This window comes from Nematolebias whitei, chromosome 5 (assembly GCF_014905685.2).
Source record: "Nematolebias whitei isolate Nwh7 chromosome 5, NemWhi1, whole genome shotgun sequence".
Classification (NCBI taxonomy): domain Eukaryota; kingdom Metazoa; phylum Chordata; class Actinopteri; order Cyprinodontiformes; family Rivulidae; genus Nematolebias; species Nematolebias whitei.
In genome coordinates, this window is record NC_056502.1 from 20,306,499 (window position 1) to 20,333,375 (window position 26,877).

Genomic DNA, 26,877 nt, shown 5'->3' on the forward strand with positions numbered 1-26,877 from the left:
CTGAAAAAACACATGTGTAAAGTAAATGATCAGAAGGAATTTGTGGTATTGTTCTAGCTGTGGGAATCTTTACAATATAACCTTCTCCAGGAGTTGCTGTACTGAGTACTTTTCAGCAGATTTCTTCTTGGCTTTCTCGTGCATTCTTAATTTCATCTTGTCCTGGGGGGACAAAACAACGAATCCTCCATCTGCTAAGATGACAAGTGTTCATAAAACAGATCAGCATCATTTGGTATCAGACAACTCAAAGCATGCTGATTCAGATTTAACGAATATCAGTCTAAAGCTTGTGTTTTGTGAAAATTGCTAACATTTTCGAAACACTAACCTCTGTTTTGACGGTTGTCTTTCTTTTTGGGTTTATTTTTCTTCTTGTTCTTAGCCTGACCTCCCATACTAATAAAATACCTGTCTTATTTTACTTCTAAAAAAACGTCTGCTTTTAAAAATAATACTTTTATCGAAGCGTGAGATCAATACAAGCGTGGTAGCAACATATATGATGATGTGCAGTACGCATGCGTTAAGGACTGACGTGAACACAATACGGAAAGCAGCAGTGGACAAAACAGAGAACGGTCTCGAAAATGAAACAGAAATTTTACATTTTTAATATATTTAATTGTGAAGAAATGTCATTTAAATACGTACTATGATGATAAAATAATCTTGAAGTTTTTAAGTATAAATTTTATTGACGACTGTATTGTTTTTTTTCAAAAGGCGCTTTGAAATGAATTAACCCAGCGGAAAGCTCATTTTGATTGACAAGTTTTTAAGCCAATAAGAGAACGCGTCTGAGATGTGACCGTTGACGCATCTGGAACTTTCTGGATTTCAACCAATGGCGGGATACGTCGATTTCACGTTCGCTCCTTTTTTTTTTTTTTTTTTTTTTTACAATTTATTGTAAATAAACGAATGACAGGGACGCGGCTGGCGGTGAAATCGCTCGTGAAAATATACTTTTTACAAATTTACGAATACTTCAATTGGATTTAAGGTAATTAGGATCTATTTAGATCAAATTAATGACGAACTGCACATCCCTTTTAGCAAATATAGGCACCTTTGCAGATGTCGAAGTAATTGAATGACAAAGCAATGTAGCTGCAAGTAATGCTAATGCGCTTGGTGCTGCCCAAGCCAGCTCAGCGGTGAATTTTTGTATTTGCAGAGTTATTTCTAACATGGGAATCACGCTGTTGAATTAATAACCATTCTCTAAATTTCTGTCCTTTGTGTCAATGTTTTGTCATTCGCTGTTATTAAACGTTAACTTAGCCGTTAAGGTAACGTTAGCTTTTAGCTAGTTTGCAGACCGAGCGCGTGTACATCATCACTGTGTATTGTAATTTTATTTTTATATAAACGATTCCACAGTAACCTTAGTTATGCAGCTGTTTTTACTGTGCTCAATGTTTTTTCTCCCAGAAACTGATATATGTTTATTGTATGTTTCTGTTCTATCTATTGAAAGGATAAGATTTGCTGCCTCTGGAGTCAAATAGGGCACTGGTAGCTTGTGGCCAATGCCACAGGCACAAGAGAGAAGAGAAGTGGACTTTCAACTTTAAGAGGAGCTGCAAGTTGGCCTCAGCTTTTCTGTTGGACCATAAGGGAGTGTCTGAGGACTTGGAAACACTGAAGATAAGAAAAAATGTTAGAGTTAAATAAAGAGGTGATCGATTTGGTTTGGGGGAGACCAACTGGTGGAAGTGTTTCCACCTCCATCTTTCGGAGATGGACCCAAGGTACAACTGTATTGTTTTTCAGATATTAACCAGTCTCATTGTTTTGTTTTAAAGATTACCAAACACCTGACTTTAAACATGGATATTTATCAATCATGGATCATATTCAGATTTGAGTCTATGCTTTACGTTTGTAGTTCTTCTTTCTAGCTGACAAAGAATCAGTTTTGTTGTATGTTCTTAACATAAATTCTGCACGGAATCATTCCTGCTCCTGCCTAAGATTGAATATTTAGTTGTGGTTTGGTTTGTGGTACCTAATCATTTTTCATTGACCAGTCATGTTTTTATTTTTGTGGTCAGCATGAATGAAAAGTAAGCTCTTTGTTGAAACAAATTATGTCTGAATTTTTCAAAGGGTTTGTTTTTAGTGAGTATGAGAAAACAGCACTGGAGCAGTTTGAAGGAGGGCCATGTGCTGTAATTGCACCTGTCCAGGTATGAGCTACTTAAACCTCCTTTTATTATCCTGTATCCTCCTGTATTATTATCGCAGCATCATTATGTTTGGGCTTTTTTTCTCAGTGCATCAGTTTAAACATTTGGTTGATATTTACATGCCTAAGATAAAATCAAAATCTTCAAATATTTGATGACTGCCTAATTTAATAGTTAATAAGATTGAAATATTTTGTAGTTTTAATATTTTTGCACATGTGGAGTTTGACTTTGGTTTTCTTTTTAGGCTTTCCTCTTGAAGAACTTTCTTTTTAACCGAGAAACTATTAACTGGAGGCAAATGTCAGGTAGATTACCTAAACAAGCATTCAAGTTGTTGATTTTGCTGTTGTCTTTATACTGCAGGCATGTTTCCTGACAAATAACGCTTGTTATATATATATATATATATATTTGCATTTGTTAGAAGAGGAGCAGAAAACGGCTCTGTGTTCAACACTGAGCGAAATCCTTGAGTCTGCATGTGCCAGCCCTTCCACAGGGTTCTGCCTGGTGACCTGGGCCAAGGGACAAAGCCCAGACACAAGCACACTCACCAAGACACAGTCGCAAACACAGGACGAGCCTGAGAGCAGCCAGACGCATCACGACCCACAACCCAGTTAGTTCAATGTCTGTCATTTTGCATTCATGATAATATACGGGTTATATCTATGTACATTAATTCACTGAAGCTTTATTTGTACAACTATGTAAAGGTTAAAAATAAAAATGGAAAAGGCTGACTTTTAAACAGTTTGAAGTTATGCTTTAATAATTAAATGTTTGTATGCTTTCTGTTTGTCAGCCGCTTTGGCTGCTGAGGACCTTGGCTTTGAGTATTTTCACAGTATACTCCAGTAAGTGGCACAGAATATTCTAACAAATTATATTTTGCAGTGTGTTATTGTTCTCACAATGTCCGATCTTGACAGTAAGCAAGTAAAACCTGACAAATCTAGGTTAAGTAATTGCCAAGTGCTGCATTTGTATAGACAACTGCATATTTCTCAGCTCTTATAAGCTGAAGAGGGTGTGTAGATTTGTCTTGGACTTCATATTGTACTGGCTTGTTCATGCTGCTCACAATTTACCAAATCAGCACTTTTATTGTTTGCCTTAGAGGAAAAAAAACCCACCCACTATACTTCTTGTCATCAAAGACACGTTTAATTTATGCTGGACTCGGTTTGCTGGAGGAATATTGAAATTTCATCACACAGCTCGCTGGCAGCTGAGACCACAGTCAGCAGAATGTAAACCTGGCTCTCTGTGAAGAGGTGCATTTTAACTAAGGCCGACAGCTTCACCAGCATTTACTTTTAAGGTGTAGAATAGAAAGGAATTAGCTCTTAAGAAAACGAACCTGCTTTTTTACTCCCATGTCTTGCATTTAATTTGTTTTGGATTTTTTTTTTTAAAGGCATCAAATCATAGCAAACACAATTATTACTTTATTTATAGGCTTCCATCTCCTTAATCCTGATGAAATCTGACTTGAGACTGTTTCTTGAATCATCTTGATCTTGTTTTCTTTGTTCTACAGCAAGCGAACAGTCCTGTCAGTCTGTGATCTAAGAGAAGAGGTGCTGTCTCTCTACCACTCCTGGAGGGGGTGCTGTGGCGTCTTGCTTTTTCTTTATTCGGTCATCCTCACCAAGGTAAAGAAATTAAAGTGTTCAAGAAAAAGCACGGATAGTTATTTTAAATGCTTACTAGAAATAATAGCATTTATGACTGCTGTATTTATGAAGTAGTTTAAATATTTCCTGTATGTTTTTAAAAAATCTAGTTTTATGGACAATGAAATACTATTTGAACATTTTAATTACCAGTAGATTTAAGTTTTATCTAGGTGGTGTGTTAATGCCTACATTAGCAACAAATTAAATACAGATTTTATCATTTGGTCTTTTCTTTTCAGGGCATAGAGAATATTAGAAATGAGATCCAAGACCCAACAGAGCCTCTCATAGACCCTGTTCATGGCCATGGAAGGTATAAAAATCCCTCTGACTTTTTCTGGATTAATTGGAAAGTGAAATATTGCACTTTCCTGATATGATTAATTTCCATGGTGAAAATATTCTATATGTGTGGATTATTCTTTTACCTTCACTGGAGACTGTTTGTACTCTGTCTGTTACAGTCAAAGCCTGGTGAACCTTCTAGTAACTGGCCATGCTGTTTCTAACGTATGGGATGGAGACAGGGAATGCTCTGGCATGAGTAAGAGTTGAAACTGCAACGATCAAACATGAAATTGCTTCATGCACATGCTTTGACTCAGCAAATTCAAATCAGATTTGCAGAATTTTTTCGTGGTCCCAGATTTAAACCATTTCCTTTGAGGGCAATAAATTTTAAATTCCTCCACATTGCACAGAAATAATTCTTTCCAGTCTGAAAACAAAACCAAAAAAAACCCTTATTTATAACATTTTTATATTTCTGTTTTATTTCTCATAGAACTACATGGAATTCATAAACAAGCATCAGTTGGCTTCCTCACGCTGATGGAGTCACTGCGCTACTGCAAGGTATGAACAGCCGCACCGTAGGTTCACAGAACATCAGTAAGAAGTAAAGCAAGCTACCCAATATTGATTTTGTTTTCAAAATAAAAGCATAGGTTTGATTTAAATAAACAGCCATTACGTAAACTGAGATTCTATCTAAATGCAAAGTTGCTTACTTTTACTTTAAACCTTGAGAGTTTTTCAAAATGTCTAACAAAAAATAGAATATGTGTGAAAAGGAACTAAATGCCCCACTATCAGTATATGTTTTCTGACTTGTCTATCTGCTGTACTTAAACAGACGTTTGTTAAAAGTAAGTCAAACACAAGAAATATATTTAAAAAAAATATTACGTAGCATTCTTGCTCATCTTAAGTCTTGAGAATCTTGATTACTTTTTTAACAGTTAAATATTAATAAGACAAAAAAAAAGACACATGTTCAAAGAAAAAGTAAACTAAAGACGAATCAATCAACTAAAAAGTGGAAAAATTTAAAAATAAATGCCATGTAAAATGTTTGGATGGCTCTTAATACTTGTGTAGTAGACCTGTTAACAAAAAAAAATCAAGTATAATTTATAAATGTGTTTTAATGTAAGGTTTATACTGTTTTTAAGAGCTCAGAACAGCAGTTTGCCATTTCTTTGTGCAAAAGACACATTAGATTAGAAGCAATTACTAATTCATAATAATATTTGCTAAAAATAGACCCTCATTTGTTACATGTTCCTTTTTCTGTCTCCGTGCATGTTTGTCTCAGGTTGGAACATTCCTCAAGTCTCCAAAGTTCCCTATTTGGATTCTTGGCAGTGAAACTCATCTTTCTGTATTTTTCACTCAGGCAAGTTCACACTCATCCATAAGGGAGCCAACACATATTTCACACGCCAACACACCGTGTGTAACACAAGCCAGTCTTCTCAGCAGGTTAGAAAAACCAAAATAAGGAATATGTTTAAAAGATTTAATATATTGTAGATTGATATCAGTAGTGGTAAAAAGAAAAGCCGAGAGGGAAAGAGGGGAATATGAGTGCAGGAGATTGTCATAAAAGGCCCGTGCTGTTCTTGGCCTTCCACCTATCAAATATTAATCTAAAATAAAAGCTGACTTTCCAAAGATAAATCCAACAAACACAGACTCACCATCTTTTTTTCCCTCTTCTCTCAACACAAACTCACACAGTTGGGTTGTTCAGTCATGACCTAAACGATGTGATCATAATCTGTTCTGCTCAATTTAGACTTACGTGAGAGACTTCACATCTCTCTTCACTGTCAGGTGTTTTTTTTTTTAACTGTCAGGTCATGTTATAGCATGTTTTAAGCATTGTAATTATTTTTAAATAAGATTTTTCCCACAAACTAATTCAGTTTGTCTTGACATGCTATGTAAAAAAAAAAGGGGGGGGGGATGTTAAGTGACTGGTTTAATTAAGTACAAGACATGCTTAGAAATTCATATTATGAAAATGTATATTTTTTTTTTTTACCATTTACGTAATCAAACATAGCAAACAAAGGTCTACTTGTTAAAAACAGTACATTTTTACAATTTTAAGGATCGCTGGATATTAGTGAGTATTTTTAAAATGTTCAAGCTTAAGCTACAAGATATATGCATCACTGTACTACTGAGGTTTTCGATCTTCTGCGCTTAAAAAAATAATAATTTGATAGATTACTGCGTCGTGTGTGTTTACGTATGTGAAAGTTCTCATCAGTGAATATGTAACATCACATACGGACAAATTAACATCAGCAGTTTCCAATCAATCCTTCCTGCTTGGATGGAAATGGTATGAATCAAGAAAAAAACCGAGACATTCATCTCCATCATAACGCCACACCCTTGATACAGCATTGATTAAAAGCTCGCTTACATGAATAAAGCTTCTTCCTGCTGGGTGAGTATATCATGTTCGCTCGGCCATGAACCAAAGTCGTTGCGTATGCGCTAATGACTTGGCGATTGTAACAACTCCCCCACAGCTAGCGACATGTCTTCACATACATTGCAGGGAAGAAGAAACCTAATCCTGATTAGCATTAATGTGCTGCTCATGTGTGTATGTGTGACTTCAGGTGGATGGCTTACAATAAGGAATGTGATTCCAAAGTTTTCATCTGGATCCATTTGTTCCACTGCAGAGCAGGAACACGCTCGCTCATGCATGCACGCTGACGTACACGGCTGACTCTGCACTGAGCTCGTAGTAATTTGCTTCGCAATCTGACATCCAAGTTGAAGGGGGAAGTGATGCAAGGTTACTGCAAGGTTACTTTGCCAGTAAACCTGACAAAGTTTGACACTCTCTTTTTTTTTTTAGAGCAAATTAGTTTGAACCTAATTTAAAGCACATTTCTTTAGGCTTTGTGATACAAAAATATACACAACTTGGTTATGTTGCTTTCAGCTTTCCTAAAGAGCCATTCCCACACATGGAGGAAACTTGATCCCTGCCTCTGATGTGACAGTGGCTCCTTCTTTCAGCCACAGGGGACACCTGTTTGTCTGTCAGAATGTGACTTTGGCTTTTAGACCATCAGCTTAATAGCGTTTTTGCGTTTTAGCTAATCCATTTGCACAAAAGCCATTTTGCCATTTCAGTTCTCTTTCCATAACACCCCCTGCCTCCCCCAGCGCTCTGTCTTCTGTATAAAGGTATGTACCCCTGTGAGAAGGAGCTGAGAGCATATAATGGCACGTAATTGTATCTGTTTTGGGGCAAAAGTTTCTGAAGTACAAGAAGAACAAAGGGAAAAAATGCACACAAAGGTTTAAGAAAAGAAGAAGGTTGTTTTATTTGGGATATTTCCAGTTTACAGTAGGCAGGTTGCCCCACTGAACGATTCTCCTGCACATCTTGGTCTACCTCTTTACATTATTGGTCCCTTGTGGTAAGAAAACAGAAGAAAAGGAAGTCGAAAGGAAGGATGCACTTTAAAGAGCACTACAGCGGTCACTCAGGGATGAGATTTGGAGGATGGAGATCCTCCTGTGACATTTCTCTCTGCCCTCTCTGAGTGATGAGGTTCACAGGCTGTATTGGAGCTTCACCAGAGGGCTTTGTGCACTTCTACGTGTGCATGTATACAGTAGTTGTGTTCTGGGTCAGTGATTTACTGGGAGAGGGCAGCCGCTGTGGCGCTTCGTGTCTCCTAAGACCTCAGCTTCTGTTAGCACATGCACACAAGATGTCCTTCAAGGGCTCCTAAAGAGCAAGAAATTGTGCACTGACACGGTTAATTCAGTGGAGCCATGTTGACATAAATAAAGTCAACTTTAAGGGTTACCATAACTGGAAAGCGTAGTAAATTATTTAACATTGTAATGTAATTCATTTCTCTTCTCTAGAGAGGGCTCTTCATTCTGCAGCCTTCTACAGTCTGTGGAAGATCGCTGTAAATCATGACAATGGTGCAGCTTTTGTTTGGAAAACGTACAACTATAAAACAGTCACATGTTACAAGTAATAACCAAGCAAATTCCTTTTCACAAAACAACCAAATCTTCAAAATTTAAATATTAGGAGTAATTTCTGGACTTTTCTTAACTTTTTTAAATGCATAAAAGAACTAGATACAGGTCAGGGGTTCTTGAACTCCTTACAGGGGAGGAAAAGTTTCAGGAACCCCCTCATAACCCTCATATTTATTAAATAATTTTCTTCAAGTTGTCTCTTTAATGCAATGGAAATATTTGTGTAACAAATACTTAAGACCTGTTTCTTTAATAGTGTTAATACAATTTTTATACTTTTAAACATGGGGTATTTTTCAGTCAAGACACATTTAACATTTTTAATTTCAACTTCCAAAAATTACAGTTTTGAGAAAATTAGCAGTATCAGAAACCACTTTAAAACTTTACCTATTCACATAATGAACATAATAAATGTATTGTCACTTATTCTTAATTATTACAGAAAACTTTTTTTTTTTACATAAAACTGAATAGAATCATAACAGCAGTAGTCATACCAAGTCACAGGGCTTAATTTATAAACCGATTGATGCCGGAGTGCAAATAGTGTGTGTGTGTGTGGGGGGGGGGGGGTCGGGGGGTCCTCCCCCAGAAAATTTTGATTAAAGTAGATGTAATTTCCTGCATTTTGGTGGGTTTTTTTAACACATTGTAAAACATCTTCGTGCTTGTTAAGACTGGACTTTTAAGACTTTCCTTTTTGATAAATCCTATAGTTAGGGTCGGCTTGTTATGCTGCCATAGGCTTAGACTACTGAAGGACAAATTGACCTCATATCTTAAAATGAATTGTTACAAATGAATAGTTTGCATTTGAAATTATTTCTATCTTAACATTTGATTCTGGACCTGCCATTGTGTATCTGTTCCTCCTCCTTGTTCCTCTCAAACCCAGCTGGTCGAAACAGATGGACGCTTGTCTTGAGCCTGGTTCTGCTAAAGGTTTCTTCCTCATGAGGGAGTTTTTCCTTTCCACCGTTGCCTTTTATCAAGATGAGAGTTCTGTGATGGAGGTAAACTCCGAGCAGTCTGCTCCTCAGATAAATAATGTTATTAACTTACTTTTTAAGTACATGAATGTTTCTGCTCAGTGCCCTGATGTAACTTGGCGCTATATAAATAAACTGAAATGAATTGAATTGTAAAAAATATATATATTTATTTATTTTTGTGTGTATGTGTGTGTGTGCCCCCAAGCACCGGCTCACAGACCCTTGGGGGTTCGGGGACCCCATTTTGAGAACCACTGCTGTAGGTTATTTCCTTATACGTCCTGATACATAATTTCAGTTTCCAGAAAAAGAAGGAACAGGCCAAGGAAATCGGTAAAACCTTTATAAGAGAATCTACAGAAAGTTTTAAGGATATTTTTTTGTCTTCTGAGCAGGATTACTTACTGCTTTTCATTTGATCAGTGGGTGCGGGCCACATGTAAACACAATTCAACAAAGCGCGGTGTACATTAACACTCATTAATAATCTGTGACAGGTCAGACCAAAGGTCATTGTAGAAGGATGAAAGCCTGTCGTCGTCAGCGTGCACGCGCTGCATTATTTTACATTTTCGCCTGGGTGATTATCAGTGTTATAAGACCCATCATTGTGCTACATTACTACTCTCTGGTGTCTCATCTCTTTTAAGAGAGACGGCACTTTTGGTCATCCAAGACAGCCTCATAAATCACTGCATTGTCCGACCTGTCACACCTGAAGCTCATATGCTTATATAGAAACTGCACTCTCATTATGTTGCAAGAAAAGAAGCTTTCCACATTTTGTCATTCTGATCTCTTGGGAAACAAACAACCTAAGGTGAACTTAACCACATTCAAAAGTACAAGCAGTCTACACGAGAAGCCTTCACATAGACGGCACTTTCCCCATTCTGTTATGTCATGTAGTGAGCTTATCTGTACCTGCTGTGAACAAGACAAGAGGCACCATCCAAGACCTCTTCTTTGTTGTTTGGAAACCGAGCTCTCTAACATACTCTGTGACCACTCTTAGCCTCTCAACGCACACAATAGCTCTTTAGGTGGACAGGAGGAAAAGAACGTAATTCTAGTAAAGCACTACCTGCTTTACCTGAAGTAGCTACCTCGATGTAGAGATAAAGGTTGAAAGGAGGAAAGGAGAATGAGCAAAAAAAGAAGGGAGGGTAGGGAGGAAGCACTACGAAAGTAGAGTACCTACTTAGCACAGTAAAGGGTGAATAAAAAGGGGCAAGTGCGAGAATGACTACCAGAAAAGCTTATTTTCTTTTAATTCAGTAATTATGAGGCAGGAAGTACAAACTGATAATAAAACAGGAAGCTGACACTCAAACTATAATGTATGTTTTGATGTATTTGAGTGAAAATAGGTCTTGTTCCATCATCAGTCACCATATTTCTGCTTGCTTTGCCGCCAAACGATTTGAAACTGTTTTTGAAGATGTTTAATTTCACAACAGGCTGAGCAGTTTTGCTCTGCACAAACGCTCTTCATTAGGTTGTGTATTTAAGTCAGTGGGCTGGTGTGCATGTGTGTTATTCTTGTTTTAAACCTTTAGGGTATCTTGTTGTTGCTTTGTCATACAGGTCAAGGGTTTGTGCACAAAAAAGGTCAAACCCCAGAGTTTGGAATGTGCTCCTTGATTTCATTAGCCACACTTAAAAAGAGCTGGCCTTGGTGTAGCAGTGTGTGTATGTGTATCATTGTACTGTGTGTTTTCATCAGTACACAAGAGGATAGAGTTGTGTACTTCTGTATAAGCAAACACTTATCATCAGGGGATGTAATGTATTTATTGTACAGATTCTGAGCTGAACAAATACCTTCACAGTGGAGAGGAGAGAAATGCTGAGACATATAAACACACACTTACAAACCTCCCTGCAGCGCCTGTTAGCTCCATGACTTGTTTTCCAACTCAGCAGCATCTTCCTGAGGCCTCTAATAAAACACAGATCAAAGACGAGCAAGCAGACATGTCATTACACACACACACACATAATTTCTTCTGTTGTTAAAGCCTTCCCGTGTGCATCAGCACTATCCTATGCCCTGATGAGTCACTGTCTATTCTCTTTTCTGCTTATAGTGTTGTTGTTTTTTGGACATGTCCTAGTGGTTGTTGTGTTCAGTTCCCTGATGACCACTTCCTGGAGTTTATCTTCTGACAAAATGACTGACATGTAATTAAAAGTTAGCTAGGTGATTTGCAACAAATGTGTTCGTCCTGTTTTGAAAGATGTGCTTCGGTTCATGAGGTTCACTGGGATTTAATTGAAGCTTGAGGTTAATTTAGCCTCTCATCACTGTGGGATTAGATGTGTTTTCTTAGTGGGTTTTTTTTTTTTTTTCCAGTTAGTCTTTTTTGACTTGTCAAACGCTAAGAAACTTTCACGATTTCTTTTCCCGTCTTTGTGAACTGTCATCCCCCCTTCACAACACAGACGTATCCAGCTCGTGACAAATCTGCTGTCAGATTTATGGAGCCTGTAATGTTAACATATCAGGTCCCTGCTTTCCTCTGTGTGACAGAGCAGTATGTGAGCGCACATTCACTGGTGTGCGACTGTTTTCCTTTGCATTGGAAGAGCCTGCAGCTGGGAGTCTTCTCTCCTTGATGTGTCCTCCCTGAACACCCCTCTCTTCCTTGAACAAGCCCCGATTTCAGTTCTAAGTGGACTGTGAAACCCAAACAACTCTCACAGATCTGAGGCTCAAGTTTTAATAACGAGGCCTGCTAAAGGAGATGAGCAAGGGTTCATTTGTTCTCCCAAAACACTGAGTGTTTGTCCAGTGGGTTGCTGTCATAAATACTCTGCCTCCCACACGTGTAGAGGAACACTGAGACTCCTCTGCTTTCAGCTACACTTGGTGCTTCAGTGTGTCTGAGAAAGAGTTATCTAAAGTAGAAACTACATTTCTTCTGATGTTAATCATTTCATTCTCCATTTCCCCTCATCTTTTTGTATTTTCTGATTTTTTTTTTTTTTCTAAATTATTGCCTCTTTTTTGCAGCAAGTGATTTATTTGCAGATGAGCATGTGTTTGTCTGCCATGTTAGCAAAATGCTGTATGTCTTGTACAGGGATCAAATTGAATGAAAATCTCATAATTTACAACAGATTACCTTAAGAACTAAACTGATCCAAGGTGATCCCTACAGCTGATCAGCCTTTAAATTGTCTTTAAGGATCAACTTTAAGACATATTGAGCTAACATTTGGTGAGGTTATAACTGAGAGTCATTGTCAACACATATTTTGGATGCTAACTGATCATGTATGATGATCATACATGTTATTTTCAAGCTTTGGTCAAAACAGAACTCTGTCATTTCTCCGCATTAGATGATCTTAGTTTAAAAACTCTGGTGCGTGTGATTGATTCCTTTACAGAATGTCAGGCCTTTAATTTTTATGGACTTGTAAGACTTGCAACCTCCGATTCGCTTATTGTCTCTCTTCGCAGAGCCAAAAGGGGGAATTGGAAATACCCTCTTGTTTATCCTAAAATGTTGTGAGCACGATGGCTTGAAAAACAAGTGAGGCACCGACTTCTATTTTTATGTGTGCTTGCATCTAGGCGTAAGAAAGGTTCCTTTCTAAAATGAGGTTGTGTATATTTTATACAGTGCCTTGCGAAAGTATTTGGCCCCCTTGAACTTTTCAACCTTTTGACACATTTCAGGCTTCAAACATAAAGATATAAAATTTTATTTTTTTGTGAAGAATCAACAACAAGTGGGACACAATCGTGAAGTGGAATGAAATTTATTGGATGTGTCAAACTTTTTTAACAAATAAAAAACTGAAAAGTGGGGCATGCAATATTATTCGGCCCCTTTACTTTCAGAGCAGCAAACTCACTCCAGAAGTTCAGTGAGGATCTATGAATGATCCAATGTTGTCCCAAATGACTGATGATGATAAATAGAATCCACCTGTGTGTAATCAAGTCTCCGTATAAATGCACCTGCTCTGTGATAGTCTCAGGGTTCTGTTCAAAGCGCAGAGAGCATCATGAAGACCAAGGAACACACCAGGCAGGTCCGAGATACTGTTGTGGAGAAGTTTAAAGTCGGATTTGGATACAAAAAGATTTCCCAAGCTTTAAACATCCCAAGGAGCACTGTGCAAGCAATCATATTGAAATGGAAGGAGCATCAGACCACTGCAAATCTACCAAGACCCGGCCGTCCCTCTAAACTTTCATCTGGAACAAGGAGAAGACTGATCAGAGATGCAGCCAAGAGCCCCATGATCACTCTGGATGAACTGCAGAGATCTACAGCTGAGGTGGGAGAGTATGTCCATAGGACAACAATCAGTCATACACTGCACAAATCTGGTCTTTATGGAAGAGCGCAAGAAGAAAGCCATTTCTCAAAGATATCCATAAAAAGTGTTGTTTAAAGTTTGTCACAAGCACCTGGGAGACACACCAAACATGTGGAAGAAGGTGCTCTGGTCACATGAAACCAAAATCGAACTGTTTGGCCACAAAGCAAAACGATATGTTTGGCGTAAAACAACACAGCTCATCACCCTGAACACACCATCCCCACTGTCAAACATGGTGGTGGCAGCATCATAGTTTGGGCCTGCCTTTCATCAGCAGGAACAGGGAAGATGGTCAGAATTGATGGGAAGATGGATGGGGCCAAATACAGGACCATTCTGGAAGAAAACCTGTTTGAGTCTGCAAGAGACCCGAGACTGGGACTGAGATTTATCTTCCAACAAGACAATGATCCAAAACAAAAAGCCAAATCTACAATGGAATGGTTCATAAATAAACGTACCCAGGTGTTGGAATGGCCAAGTCAAAGTCCAGACCTGAATCCAATCGAGAATCTGTGGAAAGAGCTGAAGACTGCTGTTCACAAATGCTCTCCATCCAACCTCACTGAGCTCGAGCTGTTTTGCAAGAAAGAATGGGCAAGAATTTCAGTGTCTCCATGTGTAAAACTGATAGAGACAAACCCCAAGAGACTTGCAGCTGGAACTGCAGCAAAAGGCGGCGCTACAAAGTATTAACGCAAGGGGGGCGAATAATATTGCACACCCCAATTTTCAGTTTATTTGTTAAAAAAGTTTGACACATCCAATAAATTTCATTCCACTTCACGATTGTGTCCCACTTGTTGCTGATTCTTCACAAAAAAATAAAAAAATTATCTTTGTTTGAAGCCTGAAATGTGGCAAAAGGTTGAAAAGTTCAAGGGGGTCGAATACTTTTGCAAGGCACTGTATGTGTAAACTGGTCATCCCTATCATTTGAGGAGATGTTGCTTTTTATTTTTTAGATTGCTTAAAAATACAGTTTCTTCACATTATTAGGGTGACCCCAGATTAATCTACGGTGACCAAGGCCACCCCCTGTCTCCATCATTGCAACAGGTTGTGGATAAAATTGCTCCCTCTTTTTGCCAGGATCTGTCACTCTGCACCACCTCGGACAAGAAAAACAAAACTCTATTCATCAACACAATGAAGCTCCTTCCCACTTGAATACCTTTCACCAAAGACATTAAGGTTTACCTGCATTCTCTGTTCAATTCTAGTCCTGAAAAACACTCATATTTAAAATTACGAACGTTCATGATTCATATCTATCAACGAGACATCAGCATATGCTTTTTTTATGCTGTTGCCTAACAGAAAGTTGGTGGTTATTCTGCTGTTAAACTTGAGAGTTTGTAACAATATCTAAATGTAAAATAATAAATAATGCTTGAAAATAGGGTTAGACCAGGCATGTGAATACATTCCTGTCCAGTAAGATCAACACTGGGTCTCTCTGGGTGTTAAGTATTTAGTGTTCAGAATTTCAAACACTAACTCGATTGTTTGATTTGTGATTCGACCTCATTTGGGGTCAAAGTTGTTTATAAAAGAGACAAAATTATAAATTTTGTCTAAAAGTTTTCTAAAAGAATTTTATGCAACTCATGAGTTATTTTTTCATGTGATGATCTGATTGTGGCACTGCAGTGAGACTCGAGCGCTCTTTTAATCCGCATGTAGTGCGATGTGGAGACCTGTCGTTACAGGCATCACCTACGTGTAGATCGATAAACACGCCGCATTTTTTCATTCCCTGCTCAGTGTTTTCTTTAAACTCCATCAACAAACACTGCGGAGCTTATCACTGAACACTGTTTTTATATGCAAGTCTTGATTTCCTGATTGTGTGTTTGGAATGAAAACATGCTGTCTAACTTGATCAGAACATCAGTGAATAACCGAGTGGGCTTTTGTTCTGGCTGCAGCTCCTTTCACTGTACAGTTTCTCTCACTATAACAGAAAATTCAATTTATAATGCATGTATTTCCTTAACTGTTTTTAATCTTATTTATTTCCTTTCTGTCCCATTATCCTCTCTCTCTTTAGTTCTGACATGGATTTGTCACGCATTTTTTAACTTCGTTGTCTCTGTTTTCTCTTTGTTGTCGTTTCTCCATAGGAGATGTCGCTTGTCGGTCCAGAGTCTCCGTCAGAACAGGCAAGAAGAGTTTTCCAGTCATTCGATCCTGAAGGTAATGACCTACAAGTGTTTGAGTCTTTGACGTGTTGCACATGCTCATCATCTCCCAGCCATCTCACGCTGGGTTTGTTTCTTTTGTTGGGTGTAATTCACCAAACTCTATAAAATAAGGTAAGAACTTTATTGATCCCGCAGGAAATTGTTGTGCCTGGGTTTCATTACAAAGGAACATTCACAAGGAATCACACAAGATATAAAAATAATGGAGAGGTATAAAAATACCAACAATTAAGGTCCAAGACCATTCACAAATCCAAAGTGTAGTTTAGTTTGTCTAAGCCAGGGGTCTGCAACCTGCGGCTCTGGAGCCACCAGTGGTTCTTTGGTCCATCTACAGTGGCTCTTTCAAGCTTTTACCAAAACTAACATAAAACTGAATTTTATTGGTTGTTATACTAAAATAGAAAAAAGGGTAGCTTTATCAGTCTTCCTGTCTTTTTTTTTTTTTTTTGCAAATATGTGAATAGTAGAACTATACAAAGAGTAAACCATACTCACTTTATGCTTTATCTCTTCAAAGTAAGATACTTAATTTTTCCACAATAAAATGTAAAATCATAGGCCTGCATAGTTCATCGTTTAACATTTTACAAACTTGTTAAAATCTTTTTCCCCTTCTTTCTTTACAACAATCCGGTCTTTTCTTTTGTCTTAAAATGTACAAATATCACATTTTAAAAACCATTTGATATTTTTAGTTTTATGAAGTCACCCCTACAGGCCAGAAAAGCCCCCTCCAACAGATTTCAAGGGGTCCACGGGACACCAGTTGATGATTACAGTTGTACCAGATGGTTGTGGCTCCAAACACTTAATTTAGTGAACAAAGGGACATAAATGACTCTTTTGACCGTAAAGGTTGCAGACCCCTGGTCTAAGCTGTCGCACAGCTCCTGGTTCTAATCCTTCTTTTCCTGCCTACTTCCTTGTTTTAATTCTTTCTCATCTTCTACTACCCGCCTTTTCTTTTTATGTTGCTCTTTTATTTTCTTCGGCAGGGGACCAAGTGTCCTCTCTCATCTTTACTGTTGTTGTTTAAGTTAGTGAGACCAGCTCCTCTAACAGCTGAGTCAATTATCCCGCTTCAGCCCTCGGTCTCTTTTTCTCTCCCTGGTTACATCACATCCAGACGACTTGGGTAAAAGGTTGTGAGAAGCACATGAGTGACACTGTCATTTTTAATTATTAAAATTATTTATGCATTTGTGCATCAGAGAGGGTTTATGCTAAAACATCTTGTTCTTTTAAAATAGTTTCTCTTCATTTCAAATCAGCAGTTAAGGAAAGAAAACAATATTCTTTTGTAGTGGACTAGGCCTACGTCGAAACTAAGTCTAAGGTCAAAACTCTTGACCTTTAGAACTTTGTGGGACAGGAACTGTCATTTCATGTATTTGAATACATAAATACAGGTTCACCCATCCTGAGACTTTCTTTCTTGAAGATTCAAGTGAAAAGAACACTCTCTTTTTATTATCATTACTATCTTACAAATGTTGATAATCAAAGTGTCTTAGTTCAAACCATTTTAGATGTTGCAGTGAACTAATCAATTTTATTAACTGAGTAATGATTTTTATTCTCATGTTAAAAGCTGTTGCAGAGTAATTATGCATTTTTCTGATTTCTGCTTTTGAATGAGCAAGTGTGTGCGTTTACAAGGTTACAGTCAAACGAAAAACAAGTTGTTATGTTAAAACTGTCATGTTTTAGAATCCTCTCAGACGTAAATAGAGATGTTTTGCACCTGTTTCTTAAACACGCCACAACAAAACCCTCTCGGTCTGTGAGAACATTTCTGAGCTGTCCCATAACAATTCTCGCTGTCTCTAACCTCTTACGTCACAAAAACCCACCCCGTCTGGTCGTTTCTGACCAATGAAAAATCCCAAAAAGTGAACCGGGAAAGAGTCTTTAAAATGTCAGTACTTCCTGGTCTAGTCAGTTCTGTGGGAGTTCTGTAAACTACACGAGAGCTAAAGTTCTGATGGAGTGCTGTTGGAGTTCCTGACATGACAACAAAGCTCTTCCGAGTTCCATGGGATTATAACATTTTCCACTGAGGTGAATATGTGTCGAACAGAGCCTCGCCATTACTTCGGACGAGTAACAGCATCCTACTGAGACGCTGAAAGGGTGCGTTAAACGGAATCTCACCTGAGACATCTCCAGGTAAAGGAGCCGATTTCATCACCTAAGTGTACTGTATGGAAAAGCTGAAGAAAGCCGGAGAGTGTCGATTCTGGTGAACACTTAATTTCCCTCACATACCATCTTAACTCCCTCTAAACTTCTTTTCATCTTTAACTTTCTATCAAGTAGAAATTCTCCCAGATATTTAGAAATGTCTGTGTAAAGTGCTTACCCACATTCATGTGGGCAAAAGATCATAGTTGTACAGTTTTCATAAATGTCTTTGGTGCAGCAACGGAAAAATCATGGCCGTATGATTTTTCCTGATTGATTGCTTATATTGTTATTTTCATAATTTGCCAAATTAATGTAAATGTTTGATGTTAAATTTGATTCTGTAAATAAATGACCGCATTCATTTTGATGGGTCAAATATAAATGACGTCTCACGTTTGCATTTCCTTAAATTCAATGCACGTTTTATTCAGTCCAGAAAAATGAGGAACCCGCGTTAAATGATGAATATATCCCAGCATCTGTTCATCTACACTTTGAAATCCTGAAAAATCCACTTGTCTTTTCTCCATTTTTCATTTACAAACAACACAAACTGCTTGCTGTGTCTCCTTCCTGGAGAATTTGTTTCCAGCTAGCAGCTACTGCTATATTTATTACAGCTGTGTGCTGTGCAGCTCCTTCTGGCACATAATGTAGTTGGTCTGTTATATGCCAAATGCCCTATTTCCCTTGACCTACAAAGAATAAACAAATCAAATTTGAGATTTTATTTTAGCGCTCATAAACACAGAAAAAGCAACAACGTAAAGCACTTTTAAAGAAACATCTGTTAAATGTTTACATTTAACATCTGCTTTGATATCAGAGAAATATGGGAGAAATGCAGAAAAGTCAGGAGACACTTTGAAAAGATTAGCACTCGCTCTCAGAGGTGCACATGTTCAGCTGAGTAAATCACCAGTTGCAACATGTACCTTCATATTTATGTGTTTTTTGTGGCTTAATGAAGCATGTGTTTCTGTTACAATAAACAGCATTATTCACTCTCTGCTTCATAGCAACATGTGCTGATTTGTAGACGTTGTTCTGTAGGTGACGCAATCTTATCCCGGGATGAGTCCGACATGCCAGGAGCAGTTCTGTCTGCTCAAACAACCTCGACAATAAATATGTAAACATAATTGTCATCTGTTGTTTTCCTGTTCATCATTTGTTTCTTCCTGTTGCACAGTCCTGCTGCCATCTGCCAGCACATTCTGCACATCATCTGGTCGGCCCTCACCCACACAATGTGTGCACAAGACGCACATGTTTCATTTACTATTGGTGTGCCCACAGACTCAAATGCATACATATACACACATGAAAGGAGCCTGTACACTGCACTGATATTTATGCAGAGACGCACTTGAGTTCTGTGAAAAAGGACATAAATCTGTCTATGATGTGTGGAGTCAGCAGCGCTCCCTGTGTTGTGGAGAAACACTGCCACACACATTTACACACGCACACACACACTGAAGTGATTCACAAGACTCACTGTGAAATCCCCTGTTTCAGTGGCTGTGGAATATTAGTTTGTCATGTCCCTGTGTTGTGCCCTGTTTGTGTGTCGCCTTTGTTCACTGTCACACTATCAGTTGTTTGCTCTCGGTGAACATCTGGTTTTAGATGGGGAAGAAAAGAGCTGCTTGTTCGCTCACAATGTGAGCCCAGTAGGGGTGTATGCATGGATCCGAACAAGACACCATTTAGCTAATGTTTCAGTGACACTAACTTGTAAGTGCATGTGATTTTAAAAATTAAGAAAAACACGTTAGTGTTAAAAGTTGGTCATCTTGGATAAACTAATCTTACTTCTAACCTTCAAAGCCCTCAACAACCTAGCTCCATCTTATGTTACAGATCTTATTGTTCCATATTTTCCTAACAGAGCACTTCGTGCTCAGACTGCAGGCTTTCTTGCGGTTCCTAGAGTTTCCAAAAGCAGAATGGGAAAAGCAGAATGGGAGGAAGATCTTTCAGTTATCAGGCTCCTCTCTTTCGGAACCAAGTTCCAGTTTCTGTCCATGAGGCTGACACATTGTCCAGTTTTAAGACTGGACTGAAGACTTTCCTTTTTGATAAATCCTATAGTTAGGGTTGGCTTGTTATGCTGCTATAGGCTTAGATTACTAGAGGACAAACTGACCTTCCTTAAATTAATTGTTAAAATTGAATAGTTTTCATTTGATATTATTTCTATCTTAACATGTGATTCTCGACCTGCCATTGTGTATCTGTTCCTCCTTCCTGTTCCTCTCAAACTCAGCCAGTCGAAGCAGATGGCCACTTGTCCTGAGTCTGGTTCTGCTGGAGGTTTCTTTCTCATGAGGGAGTTTTTCCTTTCCACTGTCGCCTTCATGTTTGCTCAACATGAGAATCTGTGATGAAGTTCAATTCAAAGCAGTCTGCTCCTCAGATACATAATTTTAACTTATACTTTTTTAATATATGTGAATGTTTCTGTTCATTGTCCTGAGACGACTTCTGTTGTGACTTGATGCTATATAAATAAACTGAATTGAATTGAATCTGTACAACTGAATAATGTTCAGAGGTAACTGTGTTTGTTGTGTCTGGTGAGGGTTTTGCCCACTTTGGACCACAGTTTACTTTGTGCCACACTGTGGGTGTTGCAGGAGGCACTGCCTCATTTTCAGGAGAAGTTTCTGCTTTCTGTTCTGTCTAAGATGAGCCGACTGCTGCTTCTTTCTTTTCATCTTTTTCTCTTTTTCTAGATAATGGCTTCATCCCAGAGTCTCTGCTGGAGGATGTAATGAAAGCTCTTGACCTCGTCTCAGAGCCTGAATAGTAAGTGCCCGCCTGTTCAAGGCTTTCTGGATGTTGGGATGCGAGTGTATTAGTTGGTGTTGGTTCATGTCGCACCTGTGGAGCGTCTAAAGTTCTGCCTCACAGGTCAAGGCCAGGCCAGGTCAGTAACCTCATGCTCAGGTTTCATTACCAGGCTACTATAAAGTAAGGCCAGAAAGAACCCGCTATAAAAGCTTGAGAAGAAAAAGGGTGGGAAAGTCAGAAAGGAGCTTTGAGTGAGATCATTAACGGCAAGAATAAAGACTGAGAGATTGAGGAACTCCTTAAAAGTGCTGCTTCAAACAGAAGCATGTTCTCCTCAGAGGAACAATAAGTCCAAAGGCTGCAGCCATGGGTCCTGCCAAGTCTAGACCACTGATCGGGTCTGCAGAACCCCAGATGGTCAATACATCACAACAAGAGAGCAAACTGAGAGGAGACTCCCAGTCTTTCATTACCACACAACTGCAAAGATTCCTACATATAAAAAAATACAATGTATGGTGCATGACTAAAAAAAGATTTAACAGCAGTATCAATACATTTTTCTTTTTGTCTTTTCTTTCTTTTGACTGTCAATAGTCCGATGGTGTCATAAACAAACTTTGTGCACACACCTTGGTCTCAGAGTCACTTCAGTTCAGACTTTACATATTTCACAGAACATAATGGGGCTAAAGGTTTAGTGATTTCAACAGGATTTAAATTTAATTAAGGTAAACACCCAAGTATAAAACATTTTACTGGGTTACTCAAAGATCGCTGCATAACTCTCATCCTGTTTAAATAGGAAACACACACAAACTAGTTCACATAACTAGATACTGATTCCAGTGTAAATGTTCCAACGTTCCAAATGTTGATTTATCCCAATTATTTGATCGACTCAGTTTTCACTGACTTTTTTTTTCATTCAACCTTTATACACGTTAGTCTCATTAGGACTCATTTACAAGAGGCTTGTTTTAGATAGATGACATATAAAAAGTAAAGACCACAATAATTCAACAAAAAGCAATTACAAAACAACAAAATAAGTTATAAACGCGGTCAAATCAAGATGTCATATAAACAAGGTAAAATACTAAAAATAAACATGTTTGCTTTATATTTGACTTTAGGCGAGGTTTGAGAGAGGGTCTTTCACTTGCTTCTGTGTTCAACGCTCTTCTGTCCTTTCTGCCTTAAAAGGCCAATCTGCCCAATTTTTTATTGCAGGGGAATAATAAAAACACTGATCCAACACGTAGGAATGTCTGGCAAGAAGTATATTTAGTTGTACCACAGTATTTGTGAGAACATGCACACACAGACCAAAACAGGCCCTGACTGACGGGGTATTGGTAAGTTTGGCTCGGCCGTCATGCACAAAGTTATTATTTCATGCCGTGCTGATTAGTTTGTCTTACTGCCTCTGTTTTTATCTGCTTGTTGTTTCAGTCTCATTTCTGGTTTTCTCTGTTGAGCCCCGTTTACTTGACTTCATGTCTCTGTGTCTGCATCTCTGCCCTCTCAGTGTCAGTTTGGTGAAGAATAAACTGGATCCAGAGAGCTTGGGCATAATTCTTCTGGGCCCGTTTCTGTTGGAGTTTTTCCCAGACCAGGTATGTGTGCGTCTGGGTATGAACTTCCACTTCACACACACACACACACACACACACACACACATTCAGTTCCACCCATCACATAGTCCATATCATAGTTGAAACATATTGAGAAAAGATTTGCTTTCCCACACATATGTATGACACCGACGTCTCTTTGCCAAACTAATTAAATGTTTTTTTTATATCTAAATCATTCCTCTGGTGTCTTGTATGAAATGTGTGTGTGTGTTTTCATAATCATATGATGCCACTTTTCGAGAAGTTTAAAAGGAGCAGCAAATGCTTTTGTGAGGCAGATTGTGTTAGGAGCACCAAACGACAGAGATAGAGGGAAACTGTGCTAAAGTGATCAGGGCTTTAGAGACTCACCAGAGGAATGGTCTCGAGCCGCAAAGAAATTACACTGCCATTAGCCAACTGGACCCACACACACACTCAGACACACGTGGGATTAGTGTGAGGGTTAGAGTTTCATATATAGGCATATAAACACACAACTCTGGACACGCTCTCGGACGCCCTGTTAGCCCTCTGCACCTCCAAAAGTCAATATCATGGGAAGTGTTTTGGCTCACTGTCACTGTTCAAACGTTTCTGAAGCATTGGCTACGTCGTGGTAATTGGAGTTGGGCTTCGCGACGCACAAATAAACACAACACGTGGGATTTAATATAAAACTTTGGTTGCAGGCAAGAAATGTGACTGTTTGACTTGTTGGTTTGCAAAAGTTCAGCCTCTGCCAGTCAGTGAAAACAGTCAGCTTGGATTTTGTTTGACAACACATGTTTTGAACTCCTGTGTGTGTGTCTGTGTTGCAGGATTCAGGAATCCCAGACTCGTTTCCTGTCTACCACTACAATGGACTTAAACAGTCCAACCACAAGGAGAGGGTAAGACTCTTTCATACGAGATTTTCCATTGTAACTAACTGTGGGTTTTTAAAATATTTTCTGCCATTCTCATATTCTCTTCTTTTCCTGTCATCGTTCATACGCACTCGCATACACAGAGCTGAAGGCAGCCAGCCACTCCAGAACAAACAGTAGCTGTTGTGAGCCTAATAACCTGTCATTCCAAGCAGAGGCCCACGTAAAGCCTCCTGCTTCTCCGAGTCATTTCAGCATGAAGGCCACTGTCAGCAGCCTCGTTACGGGGAAACAGCGAAACACAAACCTATTAAGCAGGCTCCACTTGATGGATGATTGTCTGTGCAGTCTTTGCACAGGTCTGGTACTCGTGAATATCAATTTCCTCGTCCATCAACTCTGTCATGTCTTTAAATCATTTTTAATGCTGCTACCTGAAGCTTCAGGAAGGGCACAGGATGTGTGCCCACACAAAAGCACGCACCTACACACATGGACATTGTAGCTTGGTGCCTATGAGGTTGTGATGGCAATTCCATCTCCACGGCTCCAGATGGATATAACAGACGCTCTGACAGCCGTCCTCTGCAGCTGGTGGAGCGTATTCATCCCTCTGTGTTTTACCTCTGACCCCCACAGAGGAAGTGACTGCAAAGAGTTCAGCTGTGTAACATTGTGTATACTGTGTGTTTGTGTACTCAGGTGGAGTATGTGGAGGGGACAGCTCTGGTGCTAGGTTTTGAGGACCCCATGGTTCGAACCGATGACACTCCAGTGAAGCGCTGCCTACAGACAAAGTGGCCCTACATTGAGCTGCTGTGGACCACCAATCTCTCTCCGTCTCTGAACTAGTGCTAACACAGCCTGTGCATGTGGTCAGACCACCCGCCACAACTCAACTCCCCCTTCCACGTGCACGCTGACCACAAAAGGTCAGCAGGCTGCAAAGACTGAAACACATGCACCAGAGACGTACGAGAAAAAGGGCACAAACGCACACAGAAGACAAAACGTGTTCATGGACTAATCATTCGAGCCCGAGATCTGTTCGGTCATTCCCACGTACACATTTCACATAAACTCTGCAGTGATGCTATCTGGTCCCCACAGATTATTAACAACTGGCAGGATGTTTATGATGCGATCATTTAAGTTAAAAACGAGTGTTTATTTTGACTGCTTCGCTCGGTGCCGACAGCTTCTGCTACACTTCAGCTGTAGACTTATAGAAACTGTTTAGAAAGCATGTTGGTCATCATATCACACACATGTAAAGCCCGCCGACTGTGAAACTAATTAATTCAGCTTCAGGACTGTTCGAGGGAAAAAAACCTACCAAAGCCTTCCTCACACACACACACTGACATTTTACAGTGTAAAGGGACCAACGCAGATGCAGAGATCCTGACTGGAGGTTTGAAACATTTTAACCAAGTTAAAGTTCGTATAGGTGCTCCGTGTGCTTCACGCACTGCGTTAGGATGTGGGCTAAGTGCTGGTATTTATTATCAAGCTTAAAAGTTCTGGAATAAACACTTTTTTTTTTGTTTTGTTCAATTGTCTGATTGTTGTAATTTTGAAATCTTAGACAACCGCCTCCTGTTTGTCTTATAAATACGTCTTGACCCGACACGGGACACCCTCGGGTTTCAGATGTTCAAGGTCTGTTTGCTGCCTCGCCACTAAATCACATCCAAACTGATGTTGTGTGTCCCAGAGAGAATCTAAATCAGCATTTTACTAAATCTCCAAGACACTAATGGCAACTTAAGTACTTCTCCGTAAACAGAACGTAATCCCCCTCAGACAGAGCAGGGTGTTTGTGGAATACCAACATTTCTATAAAGAAGACAAATTAAAGTCCTTCCACTTCATTTCAACTTTGGCTGCAGGGCGACACAAAACATTTTCACAAATTTTATGCCAACAAATACTTTAAACCAGTGGCTTTTTTATTTTTCGATACTTCAAACGTTTCAAGTCTTCTGGGGTTTATACAGTTGAAAACAGATGTTTACATCCATCTGTTATCCTCACCCGCTTCTTCCTTTCTGGGTTGCGGAAGCTGCTGGTGTCCATGTCCTGCAGTCACTGTGAGAGGCAGGGACACCCCAGACAGGTCGCGAGTCCATCACAGGCCCAGATATTTACATACACGTATTTAAAAAAAACAAAAAACATTTCTTTATGTCCAACAGTAAATCAGACTAAACCTGTTCTGTTTTAGGTTGGTTAGGATTCCCAACGTTATTTCTGTTCAGTAAATGCCTGAATCATGGGAGAATCTTTTCATTGCTTTCTTCACCACAAGTGTGCTACATTGAGCTGTTATTAGGATTTAGTAGATTTTCCTTTATTCTGTGCGATTTGGGTCAAACGTCTCGAGTATTACTCTACAATCTTTTCACTATAGTTGTTTGGATCTTTGCCCCATTCCACCCGACAGAACTGGTGTAATGGAGTCAGGTTTGTACAAACCGGATTCCAAAAAAGTTGGGACACTAAACAAATTGTGAATTAAAACTGAATGCAATGATGTGGAGATGGCAAATGTCAATATTTTATTCGTAATATAACATAGATGACAGATCAAAAGTTTAATCTGAGTAAATGTAACATTTAAAGGAAAAATATGTTGATTCAAAATTTCACAGTGTCAACAAATCCCAAAAAAGTTGGGACAAGTAGCAATAAGTTGCTGGAAAAAGGAAATTGAGCATATAACGAGCAGCTGGAAGACCAATTAACACTAATTAGGCCAATTGACAACATGATTAGGTATAAAAAGAGTGTCAGTGTCTCTCAGAAGCCAAGATGGTAAGAGGATCACCAATTCCACCATTGTTGTGCAGAAAGATAGTGCAGCAATACCAGAATGGTGTTACCCAGCGTAAAATAGCAAAGACTTTTAAGTTATCATCATCAACCGTGCATAACATCATCAAAAGATTCAGAGAATCTGGATCAATCGCTGTGCGTAAGGGTCAAGGCCGTAAAACTCTACAGGATGCTCGTGATCTCCGGGCCCTTAAACATCACTGCACCTCAAACAGGAATGCCACTGTCAAGGAAATAACAGAATGGGCTCAGGAATACTTCCAGAAAGCATTGTCAGTGAACACAATCCTCCGTGCCATCCGCCGTTGCCAGCTGAAACTCTACAGTGCAAAGAGGAAGCCATTTCTAAGCAAGCTCCACAAGCTCAGACGTTTGCACTGGGCCAGGGGTCATTTAAAATGGAGTGTGGCAAAATGGAAGACTGTTCTGTGGTCAGATGAGTCACACTTTGAAGTTCTTTATGGAACACTGGGACGACATGTCATCCGGACCAGAGAGGACAAGGATAGCCCAAGTTGTTATCAACGCTCCGTTCAGAAGCCTACATTACTGATGGTATGGGGTTGCATGAGCGCTTGTGGCATGGGCAGCTTGCATGTCTGGAAAGGCACCATTAATGCAGAGAACTATGTTCAGGTTCTAGAACAACATATGCTCCCATTTAGACGTCATCTCTTTCAGGGAAGACCCTGCATTTTTCAACACGATAATGCCAGACCACATTCTGCAGCAATCACAACATCATGGCTACGTAGGAGAAGGATCCGGGTACTGAAATGGCCAGCCTGCAGTCCAGATCTTTCACCTATAGAGAACATT

The 26,877-nt window shown here is 39.2% G+C and overlaps 2 protein-coding genes and 2 long non-coding RNA genes across 5 annotated transcripts in view; 3 read left to right on the plus strand and 1 right to left on the minus strand.

The window, feature by feature from the left end:
• si:dkey-12j5.1 (probable assembly chaperone of rpl4) overlaps positions 1 to 534 on the minus strand; it is a 49,492-nt gene extending 48,958 nt beyond the window's left edge. Inside the window, exons 1-2 of one of the 2 annotated variants that reach the window (XM_037676979.1) lie at positions 332 to 534; positions 82 to 191 (exon numbers count right to left, since the gene is read on the minus strand). In XM_037676979.1, coding sequence (XP_037532907.1) covers positions 82 to 191; positions 332 to 398 — 177 coding nt within the window. In that variant the 5' untranslated portion in view covers positions 399 to 534. Of the gene's footprint in view, positions 1 to 81; positions 195 to 331 lie in introns of both variants that reach the window. The other variant, XM_037676978.1, reaches the window with a different exon arrangement.
• A 1,155-nt stretch (positions 535 to 1,689) lies between these two features.
• On the plus strand, positions 1,690 to 2,811 carry LOC119410074. Its single transcript, XR_005186821.1, has 4 exons — positions 1,690 to 1,757; positions 2,116 to 2,195; positions 2,443 to 2,503; positions 2,623 to 2,811. It is a non-coding gene; the product is annotated as an uncharacterized LOC119410074 (long non-coding RNA).
• A 1,582-nt stretch (positions 2,812 to 4,393) lies between these two features.
• Positions 4,394 to 5,538, plus strand: LOC119410075. The gene is made up of 3 exons (XR_005186822.1): positions 4,394 to 4,424; positions 4,665 to 4,735; positions 5,478 to 5,538. It is a non-coding gene; the product is annotated as an uncharacterized LOC119410075 (long non-coding RNA).
• A 14,945-nt stretch (positions 5,539 to 20,483) lies between these two features.
• On the plus strand, positions 20,484 to 24,323 carry mindy3 (MINDY lysine 48 deubiquitinase 3). The gene is made up of 5 exons (XM_037676659.1): positions 20,484 to 20,493; positions 20,675 to 20,747; positions 22,264 to 22,351; positions 23,173 to 23,244; positions 23,923 to 24,323. The coding sequence occupies exons 1-5, from the start codon at positions 20,484 to 20,486 to the stop codon at positions 24,070 to 24,072; spliced, it is 393 nt and encodes a 130-aa protein (XP_037532587.1). The 3' UTR covers positions 24,073 to 24,323.
• Positions 24,324 to 26,877: the final 2,554 nt, after the last annotated feature.